At 41.1% G+C, this 26,590-nt stretch overlaps 1 protein-coding gene across 4 annotated transcripts in view; it reads right to left on the reverse strand.

The window, feature by feature from the left end:
* Positions 1 to 317: 317 nt before the first annotated feature.
* The window catches only part of Mtm1 (myotubularin 1), a 124,632-nt gene continuing 98,359 nt past the window's right edge, over positions 318 to 26,590 (reverse strand). For 2 of the 4 annotated variants that reach the window (XM_048457577.2, XM_085684817.1), the window contains exons 11-15: positions 22,839 to 23,045; positions 17,661 to 17,753; positions 16,883 to 16,996; positions 10,237 to 10,413; positions 318 to 2,013 (exon numbers count right to left, since the gene is read on the reverse strand). In XM_048457577.2, coding sequence (XP_048313534.1) covers positions 1,846 to 2,013; positions 10,237 to 10,413; positions 16,883 to 16,996; positions 17,661 to 17,753; positions 22,839 to 23,045 — 759 coding nt within the window. In that variant the 3' untranslated portion in view covers positions 318 to 1,845. The remainder of the gene's footprint in view (positions 2,014 to 10,236; positions 10,414 to 16,882; positions 16,997 to 17,660; positions 17,754 to 22,838; positions 23,046 to 26,590) is intronic. The other 2 variants (XM_085684819.2, XM_085684818.2) reach the window with 2 other exon arrangements.

Raw genomic sequence — 26,590 nt, forward strand, 5'->3', positions numbered from 1 at the left:
GCCACCAGGTCAGACATGCTGAATCTTTTCCGGTAAGCCACCACCTCGTGGTGCTACCATGAGATTATTAGAAATGGGTTAATATCAAGATATGAGAGTTAGTCAGTAACTAACTCTCTAGAGATAATGGGCCAGGCAGTGTTTAAATGAATACAATTTGTGTGTTGTTATTTCCGGGGCTAAGCTAGCCGTGTGGGAGCCGGGCGGGATGAAAAGCAGGCCTGCACGCAGCTCCTCACTACATCCAGCAAAAGAAAATAAGCAAAAAAGATGGGCACCATGCACATCTCAAACACACACAGTTATAGCCCTGGATATTCTGTTAGGTTTTAGTTAAATATATTTATTACAGCAGGTCTTAAATATTCATTGTCATGAAAATGTTTCCATGAAATTTCACAAAGTCCTTTGAGCTATTAGTATTAGCATTTTTTCTTTTTATGAAGTGACACTTTTTAATTTATGAAATATTTACAGCGTTTACAAAAAGCAAAAGAATATCTAATAAAAAATTTTATACTTATAAAATCCATACATTATACTACTATATTTGAGATGTCTTATTTGGTAGGCTGGTAAGTTATGACAAAAAATAATTTACAAAGATAAATTTAATCTCTCTTAATTTGCGAAAACAAAACCATTTTAACTATAAATAATCTTTACAAATCACTGTAGAACATTAATTAAATGCTTTAACTCTAGCTTTAGCTTTTACAAATATATTTACTAAATGAATTAGTTCAGATATCAGATATGAAATTTCACTTCATACTACAAAACAAAATGAAAAAACCTGAAAAAGCAAACTGCCCAGTACTTCAAGTAATAATGTGCAGAATCAGTTTTTATGCATGCACATGGAAGAGAAACCCAACACCATTTAAACGGAGATACATAAACAGAATACTTTCAAGAACACACTAAAAAATGTACACCTGGAGCATTATTTTTAAAAAAAGAAAAAAAAAGACGCTCTAGCCGTAGCTCTTCCATCCAAGATGGTAAAGCCTACACTTTGGCAGATAAGCTGCACTGACTAGAGGCGTGTTTGCGAAAATATTCACCTAAGCAGCAGAAGGCAGCTGACATCCTCACACAGTGCTATATATGGGGTTGGCCTCAACCTGAGTATGACTCAGTGTCAGACAAGCTCATGCGGGAATTTAGAAAGCAGAGCTTGCAAAATTAAGGAGAAAAATCAAACCACATCACTTTTTAAATATAAAAATATGCTTCTCTTGAAAAAATGATGGGAGAACCTTTGATTTTCAAAATTTCAAAATGATGAAATACTCATCTTTTTTCTTACATTACCACTTACGGTGGTATAAAAATTGGCAATTATTTCAACACCTTGCTCATTGAATCTGCCGAGGAAGCGGAGTGCAATTTGGCTTTGGCAGTACTGCCCATCTTTCCCATTTGGATTCATTTTAGATAATCCAAAGCAACTGTTGTATGCAGCTTGAGGAAAATCCATTTTATAAACACAGTTCCCCCTTGGATTTAAAATAATGTTTCAATTAAGTCCACAAAATATATACTGCATATGTAACATTTATATAGATATAAATTAAATTTAAATTTTATCTTTGCAAAAGTGTTTGTAAAAAATAGTGAGGATTTTCCAGAACCCCCTCTTGACTCACTTCTTCTGATTGCCACACAGACACCATAGAGTTCTTGTAATATGTATTACAGAAGGCACATACTCAAGAGTCTAAGATATTAGTTCAACTTCTAAATGAAGGCAGATATTTGAAATCTACTTTGTACACATGCTCAAAATGAAAGTCAACTATTTAACTTATCCAGAACTCAAGTGCAGTGTCAGTGATCCCCTCAGAAGTGAGTCTGCACATGAGGCATCATCTGTGAAGGACTGGAAGGTGAAGCAGGGGGGTCAGAAAGCTTGGTGGAGTTGGCGAGCTGCAATTCCTCAAGTTTCTTGATATAATCATCACGTAAGGCCAAGAGCTCCATGTAACGCTGCTCCACTGGGTTTGGCTGCTACAAAGAATCACATATATGTTATATTTGATGCCAGCCATGCCATCTGCCCACTGCCTTCATATTAACCCCTCTTTACTAAGAACTGACATACAGACTGCACCATGGACACATAGAGTCCTAAAACACACAATTAGCTTTTCACCACTGAGGAATACAGTGCACACTTCTTCACACTTGCATGGCCACCTCTAAGCATTTATCAGACACAGTTGCAGATTTCTGTGTTGTCCATCCCTAGATCCACTGTTCTCTTTCATTCTGAAGGACAATTCTTCACAATTTGGCATGAGGCTCCTGTCTGTGTAGACCTGTGACACTTTTCCTAGAGGTGAGTATCCAGAAAAACATTACAGTAATAATTTATATTTTTTTTAAAAAAAATCTATGTAACTGATAGTGGTGCGGGAGAACTGTCTGTATTCTGTCAATCATGTTTTAAATAAATGCTGATTGGCCAGGCAGGAAGTGTAGGTGGGAAAACCAGACAGGAAGTGGAAATGATGCAAGGAGAGCAGGAGAATTCAGGGGAGGAGGAAGTCAATTCCTCCCACTCCTGCCCAGATCACTGAAGCAGCAGGATGTGAGCTGCCCCACTGAATAAGGTACTGAGCCACATGGCTAACATAGATCAGAAAAATGGGTTAATCAAGATGTGAGAGTTAGCCAGTAAGAAGCCTGACCTAACGGGCCAATCAGCATTATAACTTACGGAGTCCTCTATGTGGGTGATTTTCTCTGGGACTAAACAATTGTGGGGACCTGGTGGGAGGATAGAAAAACCCACAAACAAGCAGGCCCGACCTCTTCATGTTACATGATAGCACTGTGTATTCAGCAAACTGTATTTGACTTACAGTTGTGCTTTCTAAATTCTGTCACTGCTGACTCCCACTTACAGGACACAGCCATGCCCATGCTAAGGGCACTCAGCAATTTCCAGGGCTCTTCAATGGTACATACACTGGCTTACTGAATGTCTTCATATATACTCATGCACATAGCTGATGGATCTTTGTAGGCTTGGGGTCTGTGAAGAGTAGAGTACAATCTCTTTGACTTCACAGACATGCTGTCAAATCACCCTTGATGTGTGGTCATGGCCTGGGGCTCCTGCCAGTGATGCCTGGCATTTCCTGCTGTTCCACATTTTCACCAAAAATTGGGAACTTAAGACTTTCTGACAACTTGAGGGCTATGCTGTGGTATGCCATGGAAGTCTGTGTCTGCACTGCTCTGCAAGACCATCTTCCCATGAGCTTCCTCTCTGAATGAACACACAGCTGAGCGCAACAGCGCTCACAACCTCTAGACTGGGGTCAATTCCCACTTTGCCCCTTGCCAGCTGTCAACTGTGTGTGCCTGTATCAACCCTTCTGTAGAAACAGGCAATGCCCCAGCATGGCTCTTCTAGCATTGTTTGGAGGGTGCCATGAGGCCGTGCCACTGTCATTCTTTCAGCAGTCAACAGGGCACTGATGTTGGCATAAAGGCACAATGGGATCCTTCTCAGCATGTTCATTTCTGTAACCCTTTTATTCTGAGATACAAATCACAGAGTGCACACATCTTAAAACGCCCAGCTCAATGAATCTCTACGAAGGTGTATACTAAGGTGATGATCACCCAGGTGAAGATGTATGTGAGAAGAGCTCTGTAGGAGACTCATGTTCCAAGGCCATCAGAAGCAGCTTCCAGAAACTTTGAGCAGCATATGAAACAGGAAGAAAGAAAAGCTAAAGCCTGTAAGAGTGCCTTCCTTTAGCACATATACTAGCTGCCAGAACTGTCCCGCATTAGTCTGTGTTGAAGTGTCTAACCAAGCTGTGACTGCCAACGAAGCTGTGACAGTGAGCACCTCTATCAAAGACTGAGAAGAATGGGCCCTACTAGCATCAGACATGTGATACGACCAGGATTCAAGAGCAGCAATTCTGAATCTTGAGGAGTAAGACCATGCCTTAGCTTCTTGTGGCTGCCCTAACAAGCGAATACAAACTTTGGTGACTTAAAACAAAAAGTTAGCCACCCTCTGCTGGCCAAGTGTCATCAGGACCACACACTCTCTGAAGCACTAGGATCCTTCCTGGCTCTAATCCTGTTTCTGATGACACCAGCTAACTTGTTAGCCCACGAAAATATTACTCCATATCTGCCTTTACATGGCCTTTTCCTCTCCTCTGCGCCTGTGCTGCAAATCTCTGTCCCCTCTGTTTTAGGTAGGAGAATGCCAATTGGTGAATGTAGGGCCAATGTAAATTGCAACTGCAAACACTTCTTACTCAAATAAGGTAACTGCAATGATTGATTTTCATGTCAGCTTGACTGGATTAGGAATCACCTAGGAGACACACAGTATGTCTTGATGGAGACTCTATAGAGAGCTTTAACTGAGGAGGAAGGTCTCACCCTGAATGAGAGTAGCAGCAGGCTATGGGCTGGGAACTCAGTCTGAACCAAAAGGAGAAAGAGAGCTGAGCATCAGCATTTACCCCTCTCTGTTTTCTGACTGTGGGCCCACTGTGACCAGCTGCCTTAAGCTCCTGCCACCATGCCTGTTCTGCCACCATGGATTGTATTTGCAAACTGTGAACCTGTGTTGTTTGTGCCAGGTGTTTTTGTCACAGCAACAAGAAAAATGATTACTACAGTCACATTTATAGTGCCTAAGTATATATGTAAATATATGTATGTATGTATGTATGTATATATATGTACATGTATGTATGTACATATCCTTTGAGGGAGAAAGGAGTACCATTCAAGCTACTGCGGGATTCCAAAGAGTGAATCAGCTGAATACAGCTGTAAATGTGTCTGCCTCCATATTTCTATGGGGACTGCTACTTTCAGCAGTATTGCTCAGGGTCCACAGCTTTACCAAAGTGCCCTCTTCATCAAGTACTGTTTTCAAAAAAGCATATGTGATGTCAGGGCAAAAATGCTTGGTGCAGCGGTTAATACCCACTCTATGCTGCTCAGTAATAGCCTTTGCTTAGTTTTCTGTGTTCAGCTGTGTTCAGGAACTGTTCTAGGTGTTCAATCATCAAGAAAGTCTGATTTCATGGTGTCTATCTTCCAGCAGGGGGAGACAGGCCAACAATAAACAACAATTCCGTGAAGTTATCAACTGCTAGAAGATGACTGCTACTAGAGAGCAGAACAAGATAGAAGGAGAGTGGACAGGTGTGGTGGTACTGGGCATCTAATTTGGGTTTATGGAGTGAAGCACTAAAGAAGGAAATGAGGTTAGGGTAAAGGCTTGAGAGGGATAAAGGAAGAACAGAGGTCAATGTGGCTAAAGAACTGTTTCACAAAGAATTTTTGAGACAGGAAAAAGAATAATGGTACAGGGTCCCCTCAAAAACCCAGAAGCCACTATAAAGACTTGGTCCTTGAATCTGAATGAGGTGAGCACCTTCCTAGCCAGTATGGAGAAATGTTGTCGTTAGAGGTCAACTTTACAAGGACTGCTTTGGCTGTCATGCTGAGGACAGATTCAGAGGAAGCAAGGGTGGCCCCAGAGTCCATCTAGAAGTGTACTGCTATCACAAAGCTCACCCTGAAGTGGTGGCAGAAGCATATTGAAAACTGCTTGTACTCTGTAGTTAGTGTGCGCGTGTGTGTGTGTTTGTGTGTGTGGTATTAATTTTATATGTATGGGTGTTTTGTCTACATGCATGTATATGCACAATGTGCAAGTCTGATGCCCACAAAGAGGTCAGAAAAGGGTTTCGCGTACCCTAGGACTGGAAATACAGAAAGCTGTGAGCTGACCTGTAGGTGCTGGGAATTGAACCCAGGTTCTCTGGAAGAGATAACAAATGTTCTTAATTACTGAATTACCTCTCCAGTCCTCCTCCCTCTGACCTATATATTTTGACATCCAAATGGGTTCTCTTGGCACACTGACTGTGGAGTGAGAGAGAGAAAGGCCTCAAAGATGACTTTAGGTTTCCTGATAGGGTAACTGGAATGAAGATGACAGCAGGTAGAGGAGTTGGAAGGGAACCTTAGGTGTTGTTTTTGGACATGTGACATTTAATTTTGTATCCTGCCATTATTTACTAAATAATGCCATCTTCTTATTATGCCAAATCTCTACAGCCATGCTGATTTGTTCCTAGGTCATATCAATTTTTGTTTTCATATGTTATCATGCACTAATTATATAAAATAGTTTCATCATAACATTTTATACATACTACATATTTTGATCCTACTGTTTGTTCCCCACCCCGCTAATTCCTTTTCTCTTCCTAACTAGTCGTCACTTCCTACTTTAATGCCTTTTTTCCATGGTGACCCAATGAATTTAATTAGGGTTGCTTATAGGAACATGGGTACCTTGTCAGTGGTTGATAGACAGGAAAAATATCTCCCCCCTCCCCCAGCAACCATTAACTGAGGATAGCATCACAGGGGTGGAGGTAGGGGGAGGGCCTCATAGGTTACTCCTCCCTAGCTACTGTTAAGTGCTTATAAATACTTAGGAGGGGGTAGAGTCTTATGAGTCCCTCCCCTTAGGTTCTGTTAAAGGTCTATTACTTCTCAGGGAGGGGTGGAGCCTCATCAGTCCCCCCTTAGATACTGTTAAAGGTCTACTAGTTCTCGGGGACAGAGCCTCTAGAGTCCCTCCTCTTAGCTACTGTTTACTATCTATTACTTCTCAGGGAGGGGTGGAGCCTCATGAGTCCCTTCTCCTAGCTGTTAAATGCTTATAAATTCTCGGGGGCAGAAGGTAAGGACTCATGAGCCACTGTCCTCTAGCTACTGTAGACTGTAAATCCACAGGGGAGGTGGGCATATGAGTACCCCCACTACAGGATTAGGACAAGCACAATCTTATATAGGTCTGGGTCATATAATTCTTGACATATAGGAGGGCAAGTTCTTCCTTGGTATTCTCCCAGTTTTGGTTATCTAAAAAAACATCTTTCCTATGAATATTAAATTTTAGAGTCAGTTTGACAACTAGAATCAGCACATATGCTTAGACAAGAAAAATAAATCAGATGTGACAAAATCATTTTTACAGTGGCATGAATGTATAACTAGAATGAGTTTTCTAAACTATTAGCAATAAAATATTAAAACTTACAAATGAAAAAGATCAGTGAAGTAATGAATATAAAATACACAGAAGTTATTAACCTATAGATGCACAAAACAGTTAAAGAATATTAACAGAGGAGTCCATTTCTGAGAGTTTGTAAAGACAGTGAAGTCTAAAGTTCAATGATTTCAAATGTTATACCTGAACTTCTCACTTAGAAATGAGTGTGCACCAAACTCAGCACAACATACACAGAATAGGATACTTATCAAAGAAGCATTCTCAGTCAAATGATTTTCACATTCGTATGCCTTTTAACTCTTCTACTAGAAATGACTTAAATATCATACATGTCAGATGGTTTATATGTCACTGGGCCTGTTCTTAACTTTCAGTTACTGAGTTTTATATCACAGCAAGGATTGACTTTAAGAACAGGCTAGGCTGGTCTTCATCAAGGTTAAGAGCTCATTATGGGGAGGGGCTGTATATTCTTTTATCTTTCAACACGGGTAGTATATCATTGTGTTGTGAATACTGTAGGAGGCTGTTAGTGAATGCTTTCTAGGTCCCACAAATGAATAATCACTTAACTTTTAAGTGGTTATGTACATTCTTTCAGTTTTAAATTGTAGAATTTAGAAAGTCCTATGTGATTAGTACACAAGCAGATCTCTAAAGACATCTTACATACTTAATTCACACCTCTATTGTCAGTTTCATCTGAGGGCACTGCAAGCACCAGCGTATGTGCCACTGTCAGCCTGGGGAGTCTTGTGGGCAAAGATTATCTGTTCCTAATCCCTGTATTCTCCCAGTTCAGGCCACACAGGAATACTCAGTATTTTGCAGAAGAAAATATGAAGTGCCCAGGGACATCCATTTGTGTAGGAATATTATGTCAGAAACATCTACACAGGGAAGGTAATGCTTTTGAACAGATGCCAATAGACCACAATATACAGGAAATTTATGTCTGAAAGAAAAAGTTCCCTCAAAGAATGAACATTCCTGTTTGTCCAAGTTCCATTTTGCTGAACCCTTGGAGAATATAGGGTGGGGGTACTTTATAGAAAGTTCTGATGATGACATCACATCGAACTTGCCTCATCAGCAAAATGAAATCAAATCAATCAAAAGGTACCAAACCAAATGACTTGTCACATAATCATTGTTAACTTTTATAGTCAGAAATGAAATAGCCAAAATTCCTTGTGCTTCACAAATTTTCACAAGTACAAATGGAGAGGTACTTGTGTGTGTGTGCGCGCGCATGTGTGTGTATGTGTGTGTGCGTGTGTGTGTGCGTGTTCTGTTTATTTATTTAGAGACAGAGTCTCACTGTCTAGTCCTGGTTGACCTAAGCACACCATATAGGCTAGAGTCAAACCTGCAGAGATTTGCCTGCCTCTGCCTTTAAAGTGCTGGATGACAGATATGAGCCCCCATGCCCGTCTTATAGATTTAATTGTAAAATAAACATGTGTTTTGTAATGGCCATTACTTGCTACCTGACATTCCAAATGCCAGAAATACCGTTCAGGATATTCCCTCAAAGTACTGCTCAAATTCCAAACTACATAGGCAAATATTCTCAAGCTTTGGCACCTGTCACTTTCCAAAAAGAATGCACACTTCTAACAGGGCCTCATTACAGAAGCCTTTCACTCGGGCAACAGAAACTTCACAGTGAGGGTACCAGGTTGAAATGAGTAATTCCCCAGTGAGTGTGAGGCACAGGATGGTGTCCAGCCAGGGAAAGTGTGGAGAAGCCAGTGACATCAAGAGTGAAGCTCTCTGCTTTGCCACCCCAGCCCACTACAGATGGGATTACAGCCGAGGCTCTGGCAAGGCTGCACTGTGTAGGTAGTCAATGCCCTACACCACAGCTCATTAGTCTACCAAGAGCCACTACAAACACTAGAAGACTCAGAATAAAGCCGTGAGTGGAGGCACTTTTCTTCTGAGCCTTATTAAATAGGCTGTGTTTTCTTCTGGTTTAGGGTAAAGTTGTGAAAAGGGAAAACCCATGGAAATGAATGTATGTATATATGTGCCGTGGGACAGTGGTCTTCTACCCTGTAAAGATTTGTCACTAGTATTGCTTTAATATAATGCTAATTGGCCAGTAGCCAGGCAGGAAGTATAGGACGGGAGACCAGGCTGAAGTATAGGCAGGGCAACCAGAACAGGAGAATTCTGGGAAGAGGAAAGGCTGAGTCTGCAGTTATCACCCAGATGCAGAGGAAGCAAGATGAGACTGCCTTGCTGATAAAAGGTACCAAGCCACATGGCTAATACAGACAAGAATAATAGGTTAATGTAAGTATAAGAGTTAATAAGAAGCCAGGGCTAATAGGCCAATCAATTTATAATTAACGTAAACCTCTGTGTGTTTCTTTGGGACTAAATGGCTGCGGGACCTGGCAGAAAAACCTCTGGCAACATATATGTATGTATGTATATATGTATTTATTTATTTTCTCCTCCCTCCCCTCTCTTTACCTTCCCTTTCCGTTCATCCCTCCCTCCCCTTCCCTCTTCTCCCTTCCTCTTTCTTTCCCTTCCCTCCTTTAGTCCTGTCTCTTTCCTTACCTCCCCCTCCCTTTCCCCCTTTCTCCCTCTATCTCTTCCCTCCATCTCCTTCCTTTTCTATCCATCTCTCTCTCTTTCCTGTTTTTTCCCTTTTTGAAATATCTTTATTTAAATGTGATGTTTTTCACTTGAAAAATCTGCTTCCATTTGAACCGATAAGTAACTATCTAAATTTACTAACCATTGGAGTATTGGTATCTTTCTTTTATAGAGATATTCAGTGCACAAGATGTCAGGGAATTATGCACAGAGTCTTCTAATAATGTGTAAGAATTTCAGGTGATTAAGGGAGACCCTTAGCTAGGAAAACTTAGAAACTTTCTAGAGTTTTAAAATGGCTTACATTATAGTTAAAGAAATTACAGCATTCATTTGAGCAGAGAAATATAAATTTAACTTCAAAATTCATGGTTTAGTAATTCACAACAATTTTAAATTAGGGTTAGTGTAAAAGCAAGTGTTTTCTTTATTATGTTTGTTCTTAGATTGCGAACAAACCACCAGCACAGTAAATAACATCATATTAGCTGGGGTAGAGCCATTCAGTCCAGTGAGGCTGTCTTTTCACTTACTTGTTGCTTGATTCTGGGATTCCATCGAATGTAGTAATTAACCCACAGTTCCAAGTGGCGCATACTGGCAACTGGATATAAAACCCGATTGATTTCTTTTGTATAGAAGGGGTTTTTGAATTTGTCTTTATTGCTGTTAATTAGTGACCATACAGAAACGGTTCTTTCTGTAACTTTCTGTAACAGAGAGAGAAAGCAGAAAGATAAACACACTTGCAAACCGTCCTGCAGCCTGTGGCAACCAAGGACACATTTACATTATCCTCAAGAATAGGTAAAAATAAAAAGTCTGCATCCACTACTGATATTTGCATAGATAACTGCCTAGCTGAGAGCCAATGTTTAGCTCTCTTTTTCTTGTTTTTCAAGACAGTGTTTCTCTGTATATAACAGTTCTAGCTATCCTGGAACTAGCTCTTGTAGACCAGGCAGGCCTTGAACTCACCACCTCCCTCTGCTTCATGAGTGCTGGGATTAAAGGCTTGCCAACACCGCCCGGCTACATCTTTTGTTTTTCATCTGCCCATGTGCATTTAAGGTGATTTCAGATTCTGACTCTTGGCTTTTGTGAGTAGTGTTTCTGTAATAGGAATGCACTTATCTCTTCTACATACCAACTTGATTTCTTTGTTCCTTTTTTGTGCTACTTGGGTTTGAATACAAGACCACTAAGGTCTATAACCAGACTATTTTAATAATATTTTACTTTTATTTAAGAAAAAGTATTTAGTGTAATGTGTGAGTGCAGGCACATGGAGTGCCATAGCCCGAGTACAAAGGACAGACAACAACTCTGTGGAGTTGATTCTTTCCTTCAAACTTTACATTGGTTTTAGGGATCTGTGTTGGATAGTTTTATCTCAGCTTGACACAAATTAGGGTCATCAGAGAGGTGGGAACCCCATTTTAAAAAAAAACACTTCTATGTAGACAAGCCTGTAAGGCATTTTCTTAAGTATTGATTGATGTGGGAGGGCCCAGGCCATGGTGGATGGTGCCATCCTTGGGCTGATGGTCCTGGGTTCTATAAGAAAGCAGGATGAGCAAGCTGTTGAAGGAGGCTGCTTGTTCGTCCTGGCTGCCCAGAACTGAAATAATCACACAGAAACTATTTATTTAAATCACCGCTTGGCCCATTAGTTCTAGCTTCTTATTGACTAACTCTTACATCTTAATTTAACCCATTTCTAGTAATCTGTGTAAATCAGGTGGTGGTGGCACACACCTTTAATCCCAAGCAGATCTCTGTGAGTTCGAGGCCAGTCTGGTCTACAAGAGCTAGTTCCCAGTCAGGCTCCAAAGCTACAAAGAAACCCTGTCTCGAAAAACCAGAAAAGAAAGGTAAAGAAAGAAAAAGAACGAAAGAAGTGTAGATTTAGCATACAACCCCAAAATTTCACTTCTAGGTGAAATTTTTAAAAGAACTGGAGGTAGGGGAGCTAAGCTTGGTAGCTCAAGCCCATAATCCCAGCAGTTGAGAGGTTAACATAGGAGGACCACAAGTTTCAGGCCAGTTGAGTTACATACTGAGTTCCAAAGTAGGCTGGCCTACATATTAAGACCCTGTCGCCGCACAAAATAGAAATGCAATCACATCAGTGTATAGCCTAAAATTAAACTCAGGATATGGGTTTAAGGCATATATAAAATATAATTGAATTTTATGTTTTGACTGGATTCTATCTTTAAGATATCTCATTATGCATATGCAAATATTCCAAAATCAGAACAAAAATCATAAAACCAAAGCGTTTCTGGTCCCAAGAATTTTTTGTTGTTGTTGTTGTTTTGTTTTTGTAGTTTGATTGCTTGCTTGCTTGTTTGTTTTTGGTTTTTCAAGGCGGGGTTTCTCTGTGTAGCTTTGGAGTCTGTCCTGAAATAAGCTTGTAGGGCATTTTCTTAAGTATTGATTGATGAGGGAAAGCCCAGCCCATGGTGGGTGGTGTCATCCTTGGGCTGGTGGTCCTGGGTTCTATAAGAAAGCAGGCTGAGCAAGCCATGGAGAACAAGCCCTAAAGTAAGTAGGGAGTAAGTGAGCAGCACCCCTCCATGGCTTCTGCATCAGTTCCTGCCTCCAGGTTCTTGCCCTGTTTGACTTCCTGTCCTGGCTTCCCTCAATGATTGACTATGTAAAGTGTAAGCTGGGTAAACACGCCCCAACAAAACATACGCAGACACATACAAGTTTCTTTGGTCATGCTATTTCACCACTGCAATAGAAACTCTGACTAACACAGGATTGAACTCAGGTCACCAGGATTTCAACGTAAGCACTTTTACTCACCCACTAGGTCATGTCTCTGTCCCCTATTTAAGAAAAATGAGACAAGGTCTCACCACGTCACCAGACCAGCATTAATCTTGTTTTGTAGCCCAGATAGTCTTTTAATTTATGATCCTCCTACCTCAGTCTCCATAGTAGCTGGGATCACAGGCCTGATACAGCAGGCCTGGCTTTGATTTTTTTTCTTTTTTTTTGGATATACAACCAGTAGTAGCAGGCTTTCTGGATCCCAAAGTGGTTCTGTTTTTAATTTCCTGAAGAATCTTCTTACTGTCTTCCATGAAGCTTGAGCCAACTTGTGTTTTGAATTGATTTATCTGGTACTTGTCTTCTTATCTCCCAAGTGCATGCCTTTATTGCTACTGCATAGCTATCCAGTTGCAGGTGTTAACTTTAACTACTGGCACGGTCACAATGTCTTCCTTTCCCCTATTCCTGCCCCACAGACAGACTAATTTTTTTCTGCCACACATCCCCAATCCATAGCACGGCTCTGATTAGCTCAGCATTTAGCAGTTGGATTCTGATGACTAAGCACCTGCTGTTTGCAGCTGCACTCTCAGTCTCTGTCCTGTGATTGCTTTCCTTTTCCTGCAGGCATTGATTTTTCTCTTGCTTTCACAACTGTCTGTTTACTAACTCAACTCCAAGCTCTCCTTACTGCGTCACATACCCCTGAAGAATCTTAAGCACATCAGATAACCCCAATGTCTCTGTCACAGAACCTTCAACCTACACCAGTTGTTCCTTTACCTTACTGGAATTGTCACTCTTGGAATTCTGTGCAGTTTTACTTTCTTTTCCTGGGGTGCATTATTTTGGTCACTTCCACAGGAAGGTGCATTTGGGGAAGTGGGTCATTTTTTAAACATGAGCTTGTGTGTGCAGGTGCAAATGCACACGTATATTTGCATGCAGGTCAGCCACTAATCTAGGTGTCATCCTAAAAAATGTTCTCCATCTCTTTAAAGATGAGCCTCTCATTGCCCTAGAATTTACCAGTGGGCTAAAATGTCCAGTTAGATCTTGGGACCCTCCAGTCTCCACATGCCCAGTGCTGGATTATTAGTATACCCCATTTGCTTAGGGCTTTATGTGGGTTCTGGGGATTGAACTAAGGCCCTCATGCTTGCAAGGTAATCTATACTGATGGAGCTAACTCCCCAGCCCACAAAGTAACTCATTCTTGAAGCTGTGTTTGTCTGTGAGGATCTTTGTTTTCCTTTCATAGATAGGTGGCAGTCTGATAGCTGCAGTAAGCTGACTTGAAGCACTTTCCTTAAAAGTCATCTATGCAATAATGTCACGGAAGAATCCCAAGTTGCCTTGATTTCTGTTTCTTTGCAAATACAGTATGAGTATCTACCTCATATTTCAAATTTTGGGGCCAGGTGGTGGTGTCACACACCTTTAATCCCAGCACTCGGGAGGTAGAGGCAGTGGATCTCTGTGAGTTTGAGGCCAGCCTGGTCTACAAAGCAATTTCCAGGATAGGCTCCAAAGCTACACAGAGAAACCCCGCCTTGAAAAACCAAAAACAAACAAGCAAGCAAGCAATCAAACTACAAAAACAAAACAACAACAACAACAAAAAATTCTTGGGACCAGAAACGCTTTGGTTTTATGATTTTTGTTCTGATTTTGGAATATTTGCATATGCATAATGAGATATCTTAAAGATAGAATCCAGTCAAAACATAAAATTCAATTATATTTTATATATGCCTTAAACCCATATCCTGAGTTTAATTTTAGGCTATACACTGATGTGATTGCATTTCTATTTTGTGCGGCGACAGGGTCTTAATATGTAGGCCAGCCTACTTTGGAACTCAGTATGTAACTCAACTGGCCTGAAACTTGTGGTCCTCCTATGTTAACCTCTCAACTGCTGGGATTATGGGCTTGAGCTACCAAGCTTAGCTCCCCTACCTCCAGTTCTTTTAAAAATTTCACCTAGAAGTGAAATTTTGGGGTTGTATGCTAAATCTACACTTCTTTCGTTCTTTTTCTTTCTTTACCTTTCTTTTCTGGTTTTTCGAGACAGGGTTTCTTTGTAGCTTTGGAGCCTGACTGGGAACTAGCTCTTGTAGACCAGACTGGCCTCGAACTCACAGAGATCTGCTTGGGATTAAAGGTGTGTGCCACCACCACCTGATTTACACAGATTACTAGAAATGGGTTAAATTAAGATGTAAGAGTTAGTCAATAAGAAGCTAGAACTAATGGGCCAAGCGGTGATTTAAATAAATAGTTTCTGTGTGATTATTTCAGTTCTGGGCAGCCAGGACGAACAAGCAGCCTCCTTCAACAGCTTGCTCATCCTGCTTTCTTATAGAACCCAGGACCATCAGCCCAAGGATGGCACCATCCACCATGGCCTGGGCCCTCCCACATCAATCAATACTTAAGAAAATGCCTTACAGGCTTGTCTACATAGAAGTGTTTTTTTTTAAAATGGGGTTCCCACCTCTCTGATGACCCTAATTTGTGTCAAGCTGAGATAAAACTATCCAACACAGATCCCTAAAACCAATGTAAAGTTTGAAGGAAAGAATCAACTCCACAGAGTTGTTGTCTGTCCTTTGTACTCGGGCTATGGCACTCCATGTGCCTGCACTCACACATTACACTAAATACTTTTTCTTAAATAAAAGTAAAATATTATTAAAATAGTCTGGTTATAGACCTTAGTGGTCTTGTATTCAAACCCAAGTAGCACAAAAAAGGAACAAAGAAATCAAGTTGGTATGTAGAAGAGATAAGTGCATTCCTATTACAGAAACACTACTCACAAAAGCCAAGAGTCAGAATCTGAAATCACCTTAAATGCACATGGGCAGATGAAAAACAAAAGATGTAGCCGGGCGGTGTTGGCAAGCCTTTAATCCCAGCACTCATGAAGCAGAGGGAGGTGGTGAGTTCAAGGCCTGCCTGGTCTACAAGAGCTAGTTCTAGGATTAAAGGTGTGTGCCACCACCACCTGGCTACATTTCCCTTTTTAAGATGCACTGTTTTCCATTCCCTTACTAGTTTATGAGACTTCTTTATCTCCCAGAGAGATACAGAATAAGTACCTGGTTCTAAAACACTTGGAGTAAGTCATGATTGCTACTTTCTCCTCAGAGGGAACCTCTGCCAGGGTTCTTAACCTCCATAGAGGGATGGAGGAGAGATGGGGAGCTTATTCCAACCAGATTTTCTTCATGTTACTCTCTTCTCACTTTGTCCCAGATAATATGCTGGCAGGGTTCAGTCCTGGGCCCAGCTAGGTCTTCTGCAATGCAGAGTGAACTGGTGCTTGGCTTCTCTGCTGCCGCTTTCAGATTTGGCTTTCTTAAGCTACAGTATTTGTTACATATCTATTGGCTTTTCTCCTTCTAATTTTTCTCCTTTTTCTATTTTTATAGGTTCATGCCCTTCCACTTTTTAATTAGACTTAGTATCCACTCCAAGAGTTGTAACCCATAAGTGTAATTTTTAATGAGGCCAAGAACCTAAGCATACATAGGTCATGGGCCCAGGGAAAAACCTACTACTCTTAGTCTCCTAAATAAATGTAACAATAAATCGATGTCTAATGACAATTTGCTAAATCTAAAGATCAGTGAGCACTCAGCTCATACCAGAGAAGCTGCTTCTTGCTGTAGACGGCAATTAACACAGAGAGACTCATAACTGGACAAAGTATATAAAGTGAGAGATTTTGGAGTATTCTCCCCCAAATCGGATGTTTTTTATCAAATCCCCCCACTCCAAGCTCAGGAATCTATGCAGGAGAGGACGTGGAATGACTATAGGGAGCAGTATTGGTGAATGACTTCTGTGAAACAGCAAGTTCCAGACACAAATGAACTCAAGAGACTGTGACGCCATGGACAACTGCACAACTTCAAGTCAGATAAAATCCCAGAAAGGAGAAGTGCACACAAATTCCCACCCGTCACCAAGAAGCTATTTAAAAATGATAGCTGTTGGGAAAGAGAAAACGTCAGTTTTCATCAATGAACTGTGACCCAGGGTCCCATTTTTTAGTGGCCATTTCTTTTCCTCTCTCTCTCTTCCCCCTTCCTTCCCTCCTTCATTTTTAAGAGAGAAAGATGCTCAAGTGAGATGGGTAAGGGAAGGTGTAAGAGCTGGAAGGATCTGGAGGACTGGAAAGAATATTATCAAAATAAGTTACCTGAAATTCTCAAAGAATAAATTTTAAAATTCCCTTTACATTACTTTTCCTGCAGCCCCACAAGGGAAGACTTGTAGACTTTAAAATCACTCCTACTCCTCAGGGCAACACCAGTCTTTCATATTCTTCCTAGAGTCACTTTGGAAAGCCTTCACAAAAACCATTAGTGTTTTGCTCACCTGTTTTTCTCGAGCCGATTCACAGTTAAATAAGAAAGTACCAAATCGACAAGTATACAGATGATCCAAGATCGTAATCAAAAAGCGTTCATTGAACTCAAAAGCTGTGGGGAACTAGATAAGAATAAACAAACAAGCAGAACGTGAAAAATAGAGTCTGTTCTCTCAAGGAAGAAAAAAATGCATGGTTTCTACCAAACCAGAGTATCAAAGTAAGAATTCATGGTGTATTACTGTTCACTTTGAATTAAAAGAAACACACAAATACATATATACACTATGGCAAGAGAAGAAGCACAGATGGGTAGGAAGAGTGACTAAATGCTGCCACACTGCAGAACTCTGGGACGGCCAGCAGAGACTGCCATTTGCACACATAGCAGAGGATTTTCCTTTTTTTTCTCTTGCACTTCATATAAGACTAACATACTTTAATATGTACCAATTCGAGGAAGAAAAAGGAAAAAGTGGCCCAAAGTACAGTGTAAAGTATTACGGTTTAGCAGGCACAGAAATACCAGGTCACTGCCAGTCCTGCTGACGGTAATCCAGTGAAAATTTAATTTTATAAATTTTATATGGAGTATTATAAACATACATAGTGGTAGTAATTTAAAAATGTATTCCTATGTCCCCGTTGCTGGGATTCAATCACGATTCATTCATACCCAGGCCTGTTTCATCTTTATTTCTGCCCTGCATTATTTTATAGGCAAACGTCAGATGTTATAATACACTATTTAAACATTGAGTGTATAGTCATTCCACATATTCTTACCTGTTTCGACATCTGCCACACACAGTCAATAAACTGCAGGAAAATAGGAGATCGGTCAGCATCAGCATGATTTTTATCACCATGACCTATTCTCTGAAATGAATTGATGAAGATGATTTAATTCACAGGTACAAAGCAGAGAAAGTATATAACTTACAAAATGCCACAATGCAACTCAGCAACCTGACTTCTAAATGCCAAGCTTGTCAGACAGTAAACTCTGTTATGTTGCCATGGAAATACGGAGAAACAACAGATGATTTAATAATAATGGCAATTTTAAACATTACATTTACTTGTGTGTGCACAACTCCTACATGTGCATGGAAATCAGAGATCAACTTTCAAGGATTGACTCTGTTCTTCTAGAAAGTGAATCCCCAGGATTGAACTCATGTCATTAGGCCTGATAGAAATCACCTGAATGATGGAGGAGGGTTATCTGTCTATTGTGTTATTTTCATTGGTTAATAAAGAGACTGCCTTGGCCCCTTGATAGGACAGAAAATTAGGTAGGCGGAGAAAACAGAACAGAATGCTGTGAAGAGGGCTATGAGGCAGATGCCATGGAGTCAGCCACCAGGTCAGACATGCTGAATCTTTCCCGGTAAGCCACCACCTCGTGGTGCTATACAGATTATTAGAAATGGGTTAATATCAAGATATGAGAGTTAGTCAGTAACTAACTCTCTAGAGATAATGGGCCAGGCAGTGCTTAAATGAATACAATTTGTGTGTTGTTATTTCTGGGACTAAGCTAGCCATGCGGGAGCCGGGTGAGGCGAAAAGCAGGCCTGCCCTGCAGTTCCTTACTACATATGGCACCCAGACGTGGATAACTGAATCCACAGAAAGCTTGAGAAAGCTTGGGAAAGAATAGAGTAAAGCATGTTTTCTTGGTAGCAGCAATTTTTCGGTTCTGCTCTGCTTGCTAGAGGTAAGCAAGGCTTTCATCTAAGAGAGACTTCCTGACTCAGCTTTAGCTGCAAAACTTTGCAGCTCTTTTAAGAGGTCCTGCCACGAAACACTTAAATGGTGTTGATCAAAAGCTGAACACATGCTTTTCGGTTTTCAGCCATAGCAGGAAAAAAGCTGCACTGTTTTAAAATGCCGGCTTTCTGGGCTGTCCTGCCAGGGCAAACTCTGACTCTTTCAGGCAGGCAGTCTGACTGAGTGTGGTCTGTGAGCAGAATGCTGCAGCTTGCTGGCAAGGACCTTATAACGCCATAGAGTTGTGGCAGTGAACACAGCTCTGGCTGGTACCTCAGCCACGAGGATCTAGCCATCAAAGCCACAGCTTTCATCCTCTTCTTAAAGACTCAAGTGGTCAAAAAAGAGAGATATACAGTAAAGAGAGATTCAAAGAGAAAGAAAATCTCTAAATGGTTTACAGTATGTTAAAAATATATGCAGGATAAAAGTTAAAGTTCTTAAAGTAAAAAGAAAGAGAGTAGTTGGGTGTGGTAGAACACACCTTTAATCCCAATGCCTGGGAGGCAGAGGTACGTTGACCTTTGAGACTTTAAGGGACAGAGGTAGTTGACCTCTGTGACTTCAAGGTGTGGTAGCACACACCTTTAATCCCAATGCCTGGGAGGCAGAGACAGACAGATCTCTGAGTTCAAGGTGTGGTAGCACACACCTTTAATCCTAACACTGGGGAAGCAGAGACAAGTGGATCTCTGTGAGTTCAAGGTGTGGTAGCAAACACCTTTGATCCCAGTACTGGGGAGGCAGAGACAGAAGGATCTCTGTGAGTTCAAAGATAGCCTGGTCTACAGTGTTATTCCAGGACAAAAATATACAGAGATTCTGTCTCAAAAAGTAAAAGTAAAAATATAAAAAATAGAGGTTAAAATAAAGCCACATAAAGATGGAAACTACACAGAGAATCTTGATACTGTTTGCTATTATGCTCTCTTTAAATTGTTTGAATGCTGAGGAAGGAGCAACAGTCGCCAAAAGACATTTGCTTATAAATGCTGCAAAATTAATCCAAGATAGGTATTTTGAAAATACCTTGGCTTCAAAACTGAAGTCAAAAGGTATGTTACTTTGGAGAAGAGATTTTGCTTTTGTTTCCACAGAAAACGAGAGGCTCTGGATTTATTCAGAGTTAAGAAAAATCACCTTTGACCAAGGGAGGCCACCTAAAAAATCTCCGACAGGAATAGATGGCCCAAATGTCTGAGTTCTACATCCAGAACAGATTCAAAATGCTGCATGAGATGATCAAGACTCACAGGATACTCCAATCAGGACATGAATATAACTCTAAATTTTCTTTAGGTCCCCATAAGATTATCAGCACCCCCAACCAGCAGGAAGTAGCCTGAAATACTACGCCCACATTCCCAACAAATGGACTATGGGTAATTTCCTTTGTTTAAAAAAAAAAGAGGGAAATGATGTGGGAGAATTGTCTGTATTCTGTCAATCATGTATTTTAATAAAACGCTGATTGGCCAAGCAGGAAGTATAGGTGGGTCAACCAGACAGGAAGTGGAGGCAGGGCAATGAGAATAGGAGAAGGCTAGGGAGGAGGAAACTTCCTCAGCCATTCCTGCGCAGACCACCAAAGAGGCAACATGTGAGCTGTCACACTGAGAAAGGTATGGAGCCATGTGCTAACATAGATAATGATAATGGATTAATGTAAGTTACAAGGACTAATAAGGAGCCTGACCTGATGGGCCAATCAGTTTATAACCTTATGGAGTCCTGTGTGTGATTTTCTTTGGGCTTGCCCGGCTTTGGGGTACTGGGCAGGACAGAAACCCCAACAAGCCGGCCCTCATGTTACACTCTGGCCTCCATAAGTATGTGTGCACGCATGTATATACACCCACACAGTCATGCTGCGGGAGTATCTTCCGCTCCGTCAGCCAATAGCCGCTAAAATACCAGCCCACTGGGGCGTGGTATATTTCTCTTTTAAAAAAAGACACAGATCCCGGATCAGGCCCTCTTGGTTCCGGCGCTTGGTCCCGGCTCCTGCTCCAGCGACTAGGCTCCCTTCCTGACGGTTTATGGTGTATGTAAGTTTTACCCCCCAAAAATAAATAACCCCTTAAAACATAACTGGTGTGGGATTGATTCGCCAATACAGTCATGTGCATTTACACACACACTAGCACACCGCAAATACATATAAAACAATGAAAACTAGCACAGCATCATCAACTTATATAACTGTTACAATTATTTCATATGATTGGAATGTTGTATAGGTCTCAGCTGCAGGTAGAGGTGACTGGATGGTCTAGAAGCCTGAATGATCCAAGGTTTGAAATCATGCCCAAAATACAATTATGATTAAAATGCCTTCCTCTGCTACAATCAAAACAAAACCATCACAACGTCTTTATTAAACAGTAACTACTTCCACTTGAAAATGTTACTCAACCCTTTTGTGAGCTTTGGATGAAGGACAGAACAAATCAAACAGCATTTCTATTAGTATTATGGATGTACCCTTTGAGAATCAGCATGGAGCTGGGTCAAGGCGAGATGGTTCAGCAGTTAGGAGCACTGGCTGCTCTTACAGACCACTCAGGCTTACTTCCTACTACTCAGTAGGGGCTAACAACCAGTTTAACCCCAGTACTAGGGAATCTGCTGCCCTCTTCTGGCTTCCAAGAACACTGCATGCATGTGGTACACCAACAATCATGCAGACCAAACACCTGCCCCCACAGAAAACAAATAAATCTTCTAAAAAGATGCTCATTCAAAGGGTACCTGGAAATGAGAGCTAAGAATATGAATTGCAATGGGTTCCTTGATTAAAAAATGTGCATTGGAGAATAACAAAAAGACTCAAGTAAAAATCTGCCATTCTGTAAACTTGTTCCAGACAGTTGTAATATTAGTCCAGAGACAACTGTCATCCTAGCTTCCTTCTTTTATGAAATTTTAATTTAAACATTTCTTTAATTTTTATTTTCTGAGACAATTCTTGCTTTATAGCTTACATCTGCCTGGAGCATACTGGGTAACCTAGGCTTGAAATTCACAGGGTAAACTTGGCTGAAACATAATGGGTAGAACAGGCTTGGAACGCACTGGGTAACTTAGCATAGGCCGAGACTCACTGGGTAGTTTAGGCCTAGAAATCACCAGGTAGTATTGGCTGAAACTCATTGGGCAGCCTAGGCCTGGAATACACTGGGTAGCCCTGGCTAGAACTCACTGGGTAGCCTTGGCTGGAACTCACTATGTAGCCTAGGTCTAGAACTCAGTGGGGAGCACTGGCTGTAGCTCACTGGGTAGCACTGGCTGGAACTCACTGGGGAGACCTAGAGAGACCTCACTGGGCAGCCAAGGCATGGAACATACTGGATAGCTTTGGTGGGAAATCACTGGGTACTCTCCGCTGGAACACACTAGGTATCCTGGACAAGGATTTTCACTGAGAAGCCTCAGTTGGAACTCACTTGATAACATAGGCCTGGAACTCACTGGATAGCCATGGCTAGAACTCACTGGGAAAACTAGGCTGGAACTCATAGGGAAGCCCAGACCTGGAACTCACTTAGTAGCCTAGGCCTGGAATTCACTAGGTAACCTTGGCTAGAAAAATAACTGAGCAGCCTAGGCCTGAAACTCGAAATTCGCTGGGTAGCTGAGACCTAGAAATCACTTAGTAGCCTATACCTAGAGCTTACTGAGTAGCCTAGGCAGGAACTCACAGGGAAGCCTAGGCATGGAAGTAACTGGGTATTCTTGCCTGGCACTCACTGGGTAGCCTTGGCAGGCACTTACAACAATCTTCCCATCCATCTCAGCCTCCCAAGTTTCAATTTATACATTTCTTTGCAGACTTCATTACATTACTTTTGTTCTAACTAGAAATAGCAAAGATGGATCAACTCTAAAACGTCTTCCATTAGCCCAAGGTGTCATAGTTTTCAAACTGTCAAATGGTTTTCAATTTTACTCCTCAGACTTTTTTCGAGACAAGGCATGTGTAACCCTGGCTCTCTTGGAACTTGCTATATAGACCTGGATGGCCCTGAACTCATTGAGATCTTCCAACCTCCTTAATGCTGCTATTAAAGGTAAATGCCACCTTGCTTGGCCACTCCTCAGACTTTCATGTCAGACCTTAAGAAACAGTACAAAAACAGTTCTTAAAATCCCAGCTGATTTAAAAGGACAGCTTTAGTGTTTACTTACAGATGCAAATTTATGTCCAAAACTTATCCACTCTTTCTGTACCAATATTTCAAAGCCTTCAATAGTCCTGTAGAAACTGTCCAGCATCAGCATGGCCAGGGATGTCAACTGAGCAGTCCTGTCCCATCCGTCACTGCAGTGCACAAGCACTGAGCTCTTCCCTGAAGAAACTTTGTCTGCAACTTGAATGGCTCCTGTCAGAACAAGCTGCAGAGAAAAATATGCAGATCAGAAGCGGTCAGTAGCAGAGAGCAGCAGGGAGCACTGGTACTGTTCCAATGTCAAAGCGCCATCCATCTTCACTCTAGCCCAAGTCCTGATTTCAAAGGTCAATGTGCATCACAAACCAGAACATCAGGAACTACAGGATCCTGGGGAGCTCTCTGTGCTGTGTATAGAGATCACATTCAGATGCTCTGAGATTCTTTTCAGTGCTCCAGTCCTTTGCATGAACAAGTGATATCCTATAGTATGAATAACTATTTGTCCATTCTTCAGCTGAAAGAAATCTGGTAGTTTCTAGCATCTGTATACTACAAACCATGCTATTGTGGACTTTTGCATTCTCAGTTTTTGATTGGACATGGACATACCATTTTCTTTTTTCTTACGTTAACATCTATAAGTGAAATCACAGGGCCATATGGCACATGTATGCTCAAGGTAAAAAAAATGCTTATTTAAAGAAACAAATTTTAAGGAAAATAGCTATATGACCCCACATTCCTTCCAGTATTGAGGCTTATATCTTCCCAAGTGCTTAACTCTGAGCTGATATTTCTATATGACTTCACTCATATAGTGTGGTCATAGGACAACTATGTAGAGTCTGTTATCTCCTTCTACCTGTATATGTATTCTGGGGACTGAACTGTGGTCGCCAGGCTTGAATGGCATGCATTTTCGCTACTGAGCCATCTTGTTGACCCTTGAGCTGATTTTCTAAGGTTTATACCATGGAGCACCTCAAATTCTAATACCATGCTTAGAATGTACTATGGCCATTTTAACTAATTCAAAGACAGTGAAAAAATTCACTGAAATGTATTTAAGGACAAGCTCGCTCATGTGAACCATCTGACAAACAGAAAATACAAAAGCTTAGTATTTTTACATGAACTCATGAGAGAAAAGTGAACAAGAAAAAAAGTTAGGGGACCAAAGGATGGCAAACCCCCAAAAGCATCAGTGCAGAAGTGAGTGCCCTTGAAATGACTCCCTGCAATCCTGTTTGCAGTTTTAACTTGAGGTGCTTCTGCAGAAAATGCTGCTGAGCAGCAGGGCTAACATTTTAGATTACTGGAGCTCAACTTAATGAACTTGAGGTTCCAGCACACTGTAGAGGGCAGCTCTCCCCAAGATGTGCCTCTCACTTACAATAAAAAGGCAATTGTTTTAGAAAATACTAGATGTTTTCTAATTATGAAATCCCAAAATCACTCTGACTTGGAGTAACTGCAATTATCTAATAAAACAAAATCTGGTTTTCAAAACAAAATCACCAAAAACAAATAATTGGGCACTCTTGTGTGTGAGAGAAAGCTGCAGGGTCTGGCCAGTAGTTCTGGCTATAGACAGGGATTTATTAAGTGGTCATGAGAAGCTGAGAAGAGACAAGAATAGATTTTCCTCAGTCCTCAAAGAGGAAATAAAGCCCAAGTGTCGCACCTAATCTGCAAGACTAAGTTCAGTACCACCTGCTCTACTGCCCTAACCTGCTAGGTTGTATCTGATGTGTGAGAAACTCTGGGGTGGATGCTCTTCCACGTGCCCACACGGGCTCCTCAGGCTTCTCACTGCTACACTGGTCACATGAAAGAACAGTGATAATTTCTGTCACTAGTTTTGAACCCCCCTCATTAGGGACAAAATGATAAAGTCTGATGGTGATCTTCTGTATTTTCTACATTCCATATTGTCCTAACTTCTATACAACATCTTCCCCACACAGCCTTGCTTCATGACTTCCTCAGGCACCCAAGACAATGAACCATTTGGACTTTCAACCAGTCTTTCTTTCTTCTTTCTGCTGTAGAATAGGAGCTTTTCCCCATCTTCTTAAGGTCTCTAATACATGTCTGCATGTATCCATTCATTTTCTCTCCCTCTTGCCCTCCCTCCCTCCCACTTTTCCCTATTTCTCTAAAAAAATATTTTAAGAAAGGAAATATTTTTACTTTGCTGAATGAATGAAGAAAGCAAAAGTTGGGAGACATCCTTCTATATTCTGCTGAATTCTTTAACTGGGCTTTAGAGCATTTCCTACTGTTATTAGCAACCACCATACATGATTTACTTCATGACTGCACAACATTTCATTATATAGATATAACTCTTCTTCTACAGGCATATTATTTTCAACAGCTTTCCACAAATATAAAAATTACAATATACTAATCTTTCAGAATTGTGTTTTTTTTCTTAATAAAACACCCAAGTTTTCTGAAAGCAGGCTGAAGCATCCCATGACTTGAAAGCCTTTCTTATAATCACACAACTCTCCACTCCTTTCTCTTTTATCTAGCTTTTTTTTGGCTGACATGCATGTGTGTGCCTCGTGTGTGTGTGTGTGTGTTCAGGTGTCTGTGTAGGTCAAAAGGTTGACATTGGGAACCTCCCCCAATTCTTCTTTATTTATTCATTGAGGCAGGGACATTCAATCTATCCCAGAGCTCATCAATATGGCTAGTCTGGCTAGCCAGCCTGTTTTGAAGAGTTCCTTTTTCACCTTTCAGAGAACTAGAGTTACAGGCAGGTAGGTTGCCACACCCACTTTGGCATTTATATGGGTTTTGAGGATCAAAATTCCAGTCCTCACATTTGTGTGTCAGGTACTCTAGTCACTGATATTTCTCTCCGGCCCTTATCTAGAGCTGCAAAAATAATTTATATTATCACTGTAATTTCCAACTCTCACCCCCATGACATTGCCAGCCACCCATAGATGTATACCCTCTTGTGCTTTTTCTAGACAATCTAACATCTTTGGAACTCTTGATATCTCTCTTTGGGAAAGATTTCACTCAATCTCACTTTTCTTCTATGCTGATTTCAAACCTGACTGGGGCTCCAGTCCAAGTCTTCTGATCTTCCCCTAATATGAAGCACCTCTCAGCATACTTGATAAAGGGCTCAGCCGAAGTTTAGCACTCAACCACTGCCTCCCAAGCTCACAAGTCAGTTCCAAGTCTATCTTGAGTTCTACTTTACATGAGAACCTGCCTGACACATTGCACCAGAGGATGGCCTACCACTACCTCCAAAGCATGGTGTTTCTCTTAAGCCTAGTCAGGACTGCCCCTCAACTGAAAATGGAAGCATGATTTTTCTCAGGCAGGTGGGTGTACCCTCCTTATGGCAGTCTTCATTTCTGAGGCTCTTACATCTACTTAATCACAACATACCACAGGCTCTGCATAAGAAGCAACATGTATCTTGTCTTTTAGTAGCCTTTGCATCCTTGCATTGACACTACTATTTTGAATCTTCTTTTTCTAACTTCACATTCTTTTCTCTTGTATCAATTACATAATCAACCCCTAGAACAGTTTGCTGCATTACCAAACTGTTACCCAAACCCTGAGACTTCTTCCCAGTATTTGACAGTCAAGGCCCTGGCTGCCTGGCTTCTCTCAGATCCTTTGCTAGACCAATCTCACTTAAAACTATTTCTTAGTTTTAGAAACTTTATTATTAAAAAAAACGCTTGCAAATAAATTAAAACATACCATTCTTGTCAACTTGGACTCACC

The sequence above is a fragment of the Myodes glareolus genome, chromosome X (genome assembly GCF_982192425.1).
Source record: "Myodes glareolus chromosome X, mMyoGla1.1, whole genome shotgun sequence".
NCBI lineage: Eukaryota > Metazoa > Chordata > Mammalia > Rodentia > Cricetidae > Myodes > Myodes glareolus.